Genomic DNA, 11082 nt, shown 5'->3' with positions numbered 1-11082 from the left:
GCCAAAAGGCAGTCACAGCAAGTGCTTAAGGCCACCACGAAGTGACAAACTTCCGGGGAAAGAATTTGATATTCCAAAACCGCATCAAAGCATCTCTTCCTGTTGTGCATCATTTATTGTAAATTACGTGCGGGAGAAGCACCTGACATTTGCAGCACCTGGATGTCTGAGGTTTCAGTTCAGTGCTGCGATCATTTCCAACAACAGCTTTGGCTATAGTCACTCAGAGTAACCACTCTAAAACCGTCCTTCACTCCTCTCTTATGTCCCCATGTCTGGTTTTTAAATCCTGACCATTCTCCTGCTCCAGAGGCCCCATTGGCACCTTCCTGCTCCGCTAGCCACTTCCAGTCCCCACTGGCTTGGGTCTGCAGCATGGTTGTTGCCTCCTAATTGAGTCCACCCCTGCTGTCCTCTGCCATGGGTCACCTCCTTGAAGCGCAGAGGGGAGGCATCACACTCCTGTTCACATGGCTCCAGGGGCTCCTGCTTGACTTAAGTCCAGTCTCCTGCTTACAAATGAAGGTCTTCCCGGTGGGGCCAGGTTCAGCTGCCTTCAACTCTTTTTTTCACCACCCCCTCCTCACAGACCCTGGGCTCCAGCCAAACCAGACTTCTCGCCATCTGGGAACACATGTTCCCTCTACCCAAAATAACTTACATTCATCTCCACCTGTCGAGATCTGTCCTTGAAGGGTTATTCAATAAATAGTACTGGGACAATTGGTCAACTGAAGGAAATTTTTTAGATTCTTCACTTTATACTATACACCAAAATATAATCTAGATAAACTAGAGTTAAACATAAAAATATAAGTATATGATATAATCACATATATTAAAAACTCAAACTATAGAAAGTCTGAAAAATGTGTGATTGTCAAATATATGAAAAGGGAGAAGATCCTAAGCTTAAAAGCCAAGAATGAAATCTCAAAGGAAGCAAAGCAACAGATCTAACTCATTAAATAGAACTTGACTCCTTAAAACCAAACTGATAAGGAATGAACAGGGCATACAGAGTCCTTCACATGAACTGAGTATTGAGGTCCTCCAATGCAGGAAAGTAGTTTGATTAGCAAGAAATAAGAGAAGTAGGCATCTTTCATGATATCTTTCAGGAAGGCCAAGTGATGCCTGGCATCACATTCCTTCCCTAGGCATTTGAAATGTCCAGATCCTCTCCAAGATTGAAATGTTCAAGGCCCCAGATTTGATGTTCTCCCTTGGACTCTCCTGTGTTTGGTTGATAGCTATTATTCTGATTTTGTTTGGTTGGATCTTTTTATGGAACAAGAGCAAGGGTGATTAAATATCTGGGGGGTGTTTTCTTCTGTTCCAGGTTATGTGCTTTATGTGCATTATCTCATTAAATTCTTACAGCAACCCCACAAATAGGCACTATTATTCCCTTTTAGCAAGTGAGGCAATTGGGACTTAGAGATTAAGTGAAATGCCCAAGACCGCACAGCTAGTATGGTCTTCAGACCCAGGCAGAGTGACTCTCAGCGCACACCTCCTCTCATGGAAAGCCGTATTTTTTCCTTTTTAAATCCATTCCTATTTCTCCAATGTAACATATGAAACGTATTCTTCTGAGTTAACGTGTAAACGGCTGTCAGTCCTTGTACACAGGTGTTGGGTAAGTCAAGTCCTTTCCTAGGCTCTTCATCTCCACTACCACTGCTTAGTTCAGGACTCATTTTTTATGTTCTTGTGATGGCGATGATGGCATCATGTATGTTCCAAGAACTATGACAGGAATTCCACGAACTAACGGTGAGTCCACATTTATTGAGCGCTCACTGTAATTCAGGTATTAAGCTAAATATCATTCATGTATTACTGTCCAGCAATCCTGTAAAGTTAGTTTTCTTTTGAATGCATATGACCCCCAAATCCTCCCTCCTTTAATTCCTCTTTGTCTACAAATAGTAACTGCATTTAGGTATAATTTCTCTAGAATAAACCGCATTTATTCAAAGCATACGTTTCAATGAGTTTTGGCACAGCTGTAAAACCACCACCACAAACAAGGAGCGGACTGTTTCCGTCGCCTCCAAGCGCCACTGCGCTCCTTCCCAGCGTACCCCGCGGGGACCCCGGGTGCCCCCGACAGGCCCGTGACGTCACTGCCCGACGACCCGCAGCCTCACCGCCCGGCGCTTCCGGCAGCGAGGACGTGGTGGGCGGGGCGGGGTGGCGTCACGGAGGCGCGCGCCGGAAACGGGCCCGGCGGAAGTGGCGGGGCGGGACGCGGGGGCGATGGGGGTTGGCGGCGGCGGCCGGCGATGAGCAGCGGGAGCGCGTGAGCGGGCCGGCGGGCGAGGCTGGGGGGCCCCGGAGAGCGAGCCGCAGGGCGGAGGGCGGGGGCACGAGCGCGGCGGGCGGCGGGCGGCGGCCTGGGCGCGGCGGCGGCGGCGGCGGCCGAGAAGATGGCGGACGGCGACAGCGGCAGCGAGCGCGGTGGCGGTGGCGGGCCCGGCGGCTTCCAGCCCGCGTCCCGCGGCGGCGGCGAGCAGGAGACCCAGGAGCTGGCCTCGAAGCGGCTGGACATCCAGAACAAACGCTTCTACCTGGACGTGAAGCAAAACGCCAAGGGCCGCTTCCTCAAGATCGCCGAGGTGGGCGCGGGCGGCTCCAAGAGCCGCCTCACGCTGTCCATGGCGGTGGCCGCCGAGTTCCGCGACTACCTGGGCGACTTCATCGAGCACTACGCGCAGCTGGGCCCCAGCAGCCCCGAGCAGGTGGCAGCGGCGGCGGGCGCCGAGGAGGGCGGTGGGCCGCGGCGCGCTCTCAAGAGCGAGTTCCTAGTACGCGAGAACCGCAAGTACTACCTGGACCTCAAGGAGAACCAGCGCGGCCGCTTCCTGCGCATCCGCCAGACGGTCAACCGCGGCGGCGGCGGCCCCGGGCCTGGCGGCTTGCAGAGCGGCCAGACCATTGCGCTGCCCGCGCAGGGCCTCATCGAGTTCCGCGACGCGCTGGCCAAGCTCATCGACGACTACGGCGGCGAGGACGACGAGCTGGCTGGGGGCCCGGGCGGCGGCGCCGGGGGCCCCGGGGGCGGCCTGTACGGGGAGCTTCCGGAAGGCACCTCCATCACGGTGGACTCTAAGCGTTTCTTCTTCGACGTGGGCTGCAACAAGTACGGAGTGTTCCTGCGCGTGAGCGAGGTGAAGCCATCCTACCGCAACGCCATCACTGTTCCCTTCAAGGCTTGGGGCAAGTTCGGGGGCGCCTTTTGTCGGTATGCGGATGAGATGAAAGAGATCCAGGAGCGGCAGAGGGATAAGCTTTATGAGCGACGCGGCGGGGACGAGTCAGAGGGAGAGGAGGTGGATGAGGATTGAAACGCGCAGCTTCCCTACGGGCCTCCCCACCCCACCACCGTCCTCTTGGCCAGAGAGCTCCCGTTCCTGTTCATCCCCAGTGAGCTAGTGCAGGGGAAGACGGGGAGGCCCCAGAGGAGAAAACAAAAATTTAAATAATATAGTTAATTAAGAGAAGTAACCGTAAGTGAACAGTCACAGACAATTAGAGAAAAGCAGTAAAGTTCCAAGGAATTGACAGCAACCTGCAAAGAGGACGGTAGCATCTCCTCACCTGAGAAAAAGCCTCAGCTTCTATTTTTTTCCCAACAAAGGTTCCTAAGCCCGTCAGTATAACCCTGAATGGGATAGATCCTTGCACATAGGCCAAGGAACACCTCTGAGTTACCCAGATCTAGCTGAATTTACGTTGTACCTGGGTAACCTGGTCTAAAGGTCTTTCCAGACCTCACTGTTGCAATGTCTATCCCTTCACCCCCATTGAAATCAGCATTTTGGATCTAGATTTTCGTGGAAACCTTGAGAAGAAAGAGGCCTTTACAGTTACCCAGTTTTGAGGGTACAGGTTTCAAGAAAAGGAATGCAACTTTAAATAATCATGGGCGGGGTGAAATAAGAATTCAAGAAGCCACCAGGGAATACAGAAACAAATTGGATCTATTTTGTTTAAAATGGTTTTGCATGGAACCTGGACCAAGGCCCATGTCTTGTCTGCAGAATTGTTTACCGGGATGCAAATGGATTCAGATGTCAATCCTTGAACTAGAATCCATTACTATAATGTTTTTAAAGTTGGCAAATTTTTTTCAAAGATAAAAGAGCAGTTTTACATTGGGGGTTGCTGAGGTAGGCACATGAAGAAATCGGGCATAAAGCACAAGGAAAACTGTTTGAGTGGATTGGTTGCTGCTCACTAAAGTTCTTCCCCGATCTCCAAATATGGAGGTCATTACCAAGAAATGGCTTAAATATGAATGAGAGCCAGATCCCTGTGGCTCCACCGTGCGAGCCAGTGAATTGTGGCTAATTCGGCTGTTTCGGCCACTGGTTGGCTGGATTTTAAACCAGAAAACTTGAAGGTATCTACAAAAGGAACAGTGTGGCTACAAGCCTGAGCTTTAATGGAATATACGTCCTCACAGAAAAGTTGGATATAACCAAAACTGAAGTCTTCATCTACCTTCAGTTTAATCTGTGGATTTGTTCAAATACTAAAAAGATCCTCAGGTCCAGAATTCCAGCATCATTTATTCTTTTAAAATGAATTTTTAAGAACTTGATCCATTGTATCAGTACCTCACAATCAGAAGTTGGCAAATGACGGATGAGTCATTCAAGCAGCGTGCCCTTTGGAAGCTGAAATCCATCCGAATGGAGCTGAGGTGGACGTGAATATGCTGACCATATTCTGGAAGCATTTTTATACCATCTTGAAATTTCAACAAACTGGCTTTTGCCAGTTTATCCAGCTGTCTTTCAAGAATAAAAGTTGGGGTTTTCAAGGATCGCCTCTTCTATATTTTAAATGGATTTTAAGTATGATTTTTACTAATCAAGTTAATCCCGCCCCATCAAAAGGTATTCCTAGAAATGTCATAGACCTAGGTAACTTTGAATTGAATGGGAGCTAACGTTCTTTCCAAAGTCTTCAGGTATTTGTGCGACACTTTCTCAACCAGGAGGCAAGTAACCCCACCTCCACAATCTTAGTATTTTTTTGTTTTAACTGCATGCCTGCCCTTTATTTGAGCTGCCTTTTAATTTATTGCATACCCTTTTTATTATCTTATTTTGGTATTCAACCTATACAATCTTTTTGTATTTATTGGGAAATAGGTAATATACAAAAATCGTTTTCATGAATTGTGGCTGAGAGGGAGGGAAATAATTGTGTATATAAAATTAGGCTTTTTTAAAAAAAATTAGACTATGATTCAGAATATTGGATCTTAGATTTAAAAAAAAAACAGTGGAAGAGCCACAAACATTGGTGCCCTTTTCAGACTATTTCTCTACTCTCATTCATCCACAGTAGACTTTTTAAACAGATTTTTTTAAAGCTTTTCTTTTTTAAAAATTTTTCTCCGTTGCAAAGAATGTTTCCTAAATTGTATGGGAGCAATAGTATTTTTGATGTTTTAATGACATCTGTATACTTGTACTGTATTTTGTACTACAAGGCAGCTGTTTTCAATAATGTCCTGCTGTATTTACCTATGTGTTTTGAGTGTTTATTTCTTTGCTGCGGAGAACAAATCCCTAAATAGTTTTAGTAAAGGAGCTGAGAAGCTAGCATTATTAGGTTTGCAGAAACTGTTTAAGTTTCAAACTCTGAGGCAGCAATGAAAATTAAGGTTGCAGCTCATAGTTGATTGCTGTAACATTTTCATTTTCAAAACATGTACAATTCCTGTATAGACCAACTTGTTTTCTTGCTTCAGAGGTGGTTCTGTTGCTCAGCTGCAGTGAGCCAGTTCAATTTTGCAAAGGTGCAGTACCTCTCCTTTTTAAGGGGTTGGTTTATTCTTTTTTCTTTTCCTTTTGTTTGGCTGAATTGCAGTAACTAGCCTTGCCTTTCTATTCTGTAGAAATGACAAGGTCTTCACAATCCTTCACCAGTGGCTACTAAGCTATAATTAGCTGAATAGAAAGAATGTGGAAGTGGTCTGAGGCATATAGAGTATATGCCAAGAACACTACCATATATGGCATCAGCTTTGGTTACCAGAGAAATTTTCTTAGTCATTAGACCATATAACAGTAATATATCATATGTAAATCTTTAGATATCAATTTGAGAATCCTCCAAAAAAAGGAGCAAAGAATGCATAAGCTATGTGTTGGAAAAAGTAATTTATATTAAAATTTTGACCTGCCTATGTAAGATTAAGTGGTAAATGTCATAGTGGTGGGTTTTTAAGTCTTAACCAATCTCAAAGGTTTGTTTTTCCTGCAGGGGGGTGGTCCATGGCCTCTCTTCTCACTGCAGGAAGATTACAGGAGGATGTGGATTAATTGTAGCATTCACTCATCCTCATTCCGGTCACTAGGGACAATAGAAATCTGCAAAGCACAGAGACTACACTTTTGGTGTGTGGTTTGTTTAAAAAGTTTATATTAACAGGCTATCTTTCAGAACTCATTCATAATTATTGCTGATTACAGGAAATGATCTTTGTAGATTCCAGTCAGAAAACGGCATTGTACAGACTATGGGAAACCCTTTTTTTTTTGTTTGTTTTGTCTTTCAGCCACTACTGTGAACAATGATTTAGGGCTGTTTTTCAACTTTGGCAAACATCCCGGCTAATCATGTGTTCAAAGTAGTCATATTCCTGAGAAGTATGGAACTAAAATTCCTTGTCACATAATTGGTAAAATGTTTGTTTCTCAAACTATTGCCGTTACAGAACATGAGAAATCAAATTTTAGAAACAGTGAAAAGAGCAAAAATCTGTGGTGAGACACCACTCTTCCCTTCTGGTTTCTATTGTCCCTGACTGTCATTCAAGTAGAATGGCAGTTGTAGTCAGCAGAGAAAGTTTTCAGTGCATATGCTGCACAGTACAAAATGTAAATCTGTATGGCACCAAAAAATCAAAGTGAAACCAAATCAAAAACCCAGACACCCTATGTTACTGTGGGAGGCATGTAGGTGGTATAAATGACTGTAGCCGTGACACTCACATGGCTACTTGTCAAGTCACTTTCCATAATTATTTACTGCAAAATGATCGCAAGGCTTTGGTGCAGGCAGCCGGTAACCTGCTGCTTCCTTTGTTACCTCTCGATCACTTTGCAATAAATTGCAGGTCTTTTTTAAGAGATTCAAGCTTCATTTTTCTCAAAACAAAACAATTATCCTGGCTTATCTGAAAAACGCAGGGTTGTGGGCAAAAGAGGCTGGTTATAATAATGCCCTCATATTGAGTGGTCTGTAAATGGCTGCACACTGCAGGCACTGTAGTTGCTGAGGATGCTTTGTTAAACGTGACCTTGACTGGCTTTACAGGGCACAGGATGTGCCCTACACAAGGTGTTAAAAGGTAAACTGTGTCTGCCTTGCTTTTGAGGTGGATGAAATTGAGGAGAAGCTTGAGTGTGTAAGCCATGCACATAGGTATTCTTCACTGTAAATTTTGTTTTCATTTTTAACCCGATTATGGTACTTTGTCCGATGCACAACTGATCTCTCAGTAGATATTCATTTGAAAATAGTGTGGCCTTGATCAGTGAGAAGGGGAAGGAGAGAAGTGACTTTTTCTTATGTAAAAATGACTCGTTTGCCGAGAGTCATTTCTACAGCACTCTTAGTACCTAATGCGTTTGTGATCTGTCTCCTTGTTAATTGGGGAATGTTACTGTTTTTGACCCCGGAGTTATTGATTCAATTGAGTTGTCTTCTCTTTTTAGGAAGTATCAGAATTGCTCTGATAAGTAACAAAGTTGACTGCTTTGATGTCCAATCTCAGGTTTTAGAATATATATGGTGGTGTAAAATTCCACTGTTAACTTTTAAAACAATTTTAATTTTGTATACCCTAAGAGTCCCATGCATAGGGCCTGTTCAGAGAGCAGAGCCTCCCATCTTTTTGCTCTTTTCCACTTTGTACTTCACCTGAGAAAGTGTCAAGTGATTTTTTACATTGTATATTTCCATTTTAACTGACATATTTCTCAAAGATAAAGCACTTTTTGATCATGAAATAACATGGAATCTTTGTGTGATGTGGATCATGGTTTCTCAGGCTCCCCTAGATAATTTGCTTATGAATATTGTTCTAACTCTGTGTAAGATGAGTAGAGATCTTTGCTAATGTTAGGAAGTTTGTATTATTGATCAAGAATGCATTTTGCTAGCTTCCAATGGATGGGAGAGTAAACAATGCTGCATTCACAATTTAATAAGTTACTTTCCCTTGAGCCTTAAGGTAACTTTTTTTCTGTCAATAACAGCACTAAAGTTATAGTAAATGAATGAGATTACCAGTTTTCAGGGTTGGTTTTAGAGTACTGTAAATCAATTAGCTGTCTTCCTAAACTGAACTATTCCCATTGAATAAACTGGATTATGGGTTTGTGGGTGGGACCGGGGAGGAGGAGGGGAGATTGTTTGTAGAAAAGGAAAAAAGAAAAAAACAACCATGTTTACCTTAAAAATACAGACACAAAAGAAAGACGTGAATGTCAATGCCCCATTTGAAATTCCAGGTGTGAGGTGGAAGTGGCAGATTTAAACCTTATTTCCCCAGTTTTTAATCTAGAAAAGCAAAGTCATTAATTTTCAAATGTTAGCCCCAGAAGTTACAAGAGATAGCAGACTGTTGAAAGATAACTTCTCTTGATGTATCTAACTGCTATTTGGTTAAAGTTGCTGTTCCCAGCCCTCAGTCTTAAAACTTAGTTTCATTACTGATGGATTTAACACTCTTACTTCAATAAATGTGGTCCAGTTGTCAGTATGAAGATTAAATTTGGAAAGTAGTAATACTGTGTAATGAAGACTCCAGTAATTTCCAGTTGGTATCTGTACCCCTGATCCGAGTGAGACCTTTATGAATGTATTTTATATTTCCTAATGAAATAGGGAATATGCCATCAATGTAATCACCTTTATTTGCAATTTTTTTCTTTTCATTTGAAAATCGAACTCATGCCTCTTGAATCAAACGTTCCAATTGGGATAGGAAAGCCATGTTAAAGTAACTGCAAATGCCATATTGGTAGTTTCACTGCTCAGTATGACTTCTAATGACAGGAGGGCAGAGCTTTATTTGATGCAAAATGTTAATTTTTTTCCATAGGTGATTCTAACAAAGAGTTTGATGAAAATATGACTGTACTCTTGATTACCATGGGATTTTGAGCCTAGGAGTAAATTTCGTTTTCCTTATATTATATGTAAAATACCCATTGCATTGGATAAGAGAGGGCTGATCATACCTGTAGTATGATGAAATGTGGGCCCAGAGTATTGGAGAGAAAGCAATAGACCTTTTCAAGTTCATTGTCCACTAGCATATTGCAGAAGACATGAGTTTGTCTTTTTTTTTTCTTTTCTTTTCTACTTTGAAGACATCAATGGCTAAGCCTTTGAAGAAAATTGATTTAGATCACCTCATTTCTTAAAGGCAAACTCTCATCTCCAGTCCTGCCCTCTGTTGCAACATCAGGCTGGCTCAAAAAATCTTTATACATATTTGGAAATAGAATGGCAAGTAGTAGATTTCTTCCCTTTTTAACTTTTCCTGGGACATCTACCTGCAGGGAGAATCCCAAGAAAACTGAAGAACAAGTATATCTGTACTGTATGAATTTGAGTTTCATTTTAAACTGTTCTGATACGAAGCATCAACGCTTTTCTCCCAGCCCACAGCCCACGCAACACCTCTGTCAAAAGCTCTGGATTCCTAGAAATTAATAGATTGGGCAAAAGTCCAGAAGCTGATTTTAAATCAGAATAGGGCATAAATAAAAAAAAAGAGCCTATAGTTTTGCATGTTACAGTAGCAGGTGAGTAAATTGAGGGTTTTTTTCCCCAATGATTATCAGTATTTGATAAGATTATTGGTGTATATAGACTTTTTTTCTAAAGTTCTAGAATGATTAGTAGGGATTTATTCCTTTTGCACCTTTATCCAGATGTTTCTCCAAGACCATTTTTAGAAGTCTGTCCATCTTCTGGTACATATTTGCAGACAACACACTTTCTATAGGAACCTTCACTGCCAGTCGTAACCTACCAGGGGCTTCCTTAGACTAGATTTTTCTTCACTCCAAAGTTGGGACTGAGGTCCTGCCAGTAGAGAATCTACAGAAGTAATCTGAATTCAAACCAAATCTTGATAGCAGGAGACAGAGCGTCCTGATCTCGATGTATAACTGTAGAGTTTAGTTTGGAAGTTACTTTAAAGGGGTATTTTGGGGGGATGTCGTCAGTCTCTGTAAATACCCACATGCTTGTGCATTGTAAACCAAGTGTGTATTCCTGTGTATGAGTTTGTAGAACTGATTTCTGCTTCAAGAGAAGCCGCACCTTTATAATTTTATAAGGTCCCCTCCACCTGTTAACCCTATAAATATTTGTAAATAGAACACTAAAATTTGTAGCGATAGGATCAATTTGGGAATATCTGCTGAGAGACCAAAAAGTTCATTTTTTTAAGTACCTTGGTTAAAGAATAAAGATTCTTCCTCTTACTTTTTCAAAGAAGAATGCACTTTAACAAACACAGAGCTGCATGGGCAATTCAAACAAATCCGTGAAATGCAGTACCCATTCAGAAAGCATACTTCCTGGAAACCATTCAAAAGCAGAGTCTAGACGGGCTGTTGATCTCGCTGCCTGGAGGTTGAAGCTCAGATTCCAGTCAATTTTGAGACGAGCAGGGCTGCTTCAAACGAACAATGTGAATACAGCCAGAAGCTTCAGACAGGTCTGTAAAATGGCGGGTCCCGTGTTTACCACTAACTAGCAAAACTGACAGAAAAAACTCAGAGAGAAGAAAGAATCCTTACTGCTGGTGTGCACTCCTTAACAATAGCAGACTTTTGCAAATGGAGTTTTACAGTCTATATTTAAAAAATTGTATGTTTGTAACAAATAAAAGTATGCGGAAACGTGAATGACAGTCTTGTGCTGGTGTCTCTAATTTAAGGAATTACGTGCTGACCGGGAGGGAAATACCACGCACCATCTGCTGGGTTCATAAATGCGTCTGGAGTTGGGTGAGTTCCCACTTGAAATGAC

The 11082-nt window shown here is 42.8% G+C and overlaps 1 protein-coding gene across 1 annotated transcript; it reads left to right on the top strand.

Annotated features, from left to right (window-relative positions):
- The first annotated feature begins 2396 nt into the window (after positions 1-2396).
- Positions 2397-10958, top strand: PURB (purine rich element binding protein B). The gene has a single exon (XM_031454581.2). The coding sequence runs from the start codon at positions 2436-2438 to the stop codon at positions 3351-3353; it is 918 nt and encodes a 305-aa protein (XP_031310441.2). The 5' UTR covers positions 2397-2435; the 3' UTR covers positions 3354-10958.
- Positions 10959-11082: the final 124 nt, after the last annotated feature.

The sequence above is a fragment of the Camelus dromedarius genome, chromosome 7 (assembly GCF_036321535.1).
Source record: "Camelus dromedarius isolate mCamDro1 chromosome 7, mCamDro1.pat, whole genome shotgun sequence".
NCBI lineage: Eukaryota > Metazoa > Chordata > Mammalia > Artiodactyla > Camelidae > Camelus > Camelus dromedarius.
Note: the sequence above shows the minus strand (reverse complement) of the source record. Positions and strands in the feature narration are given on the sequence as shown.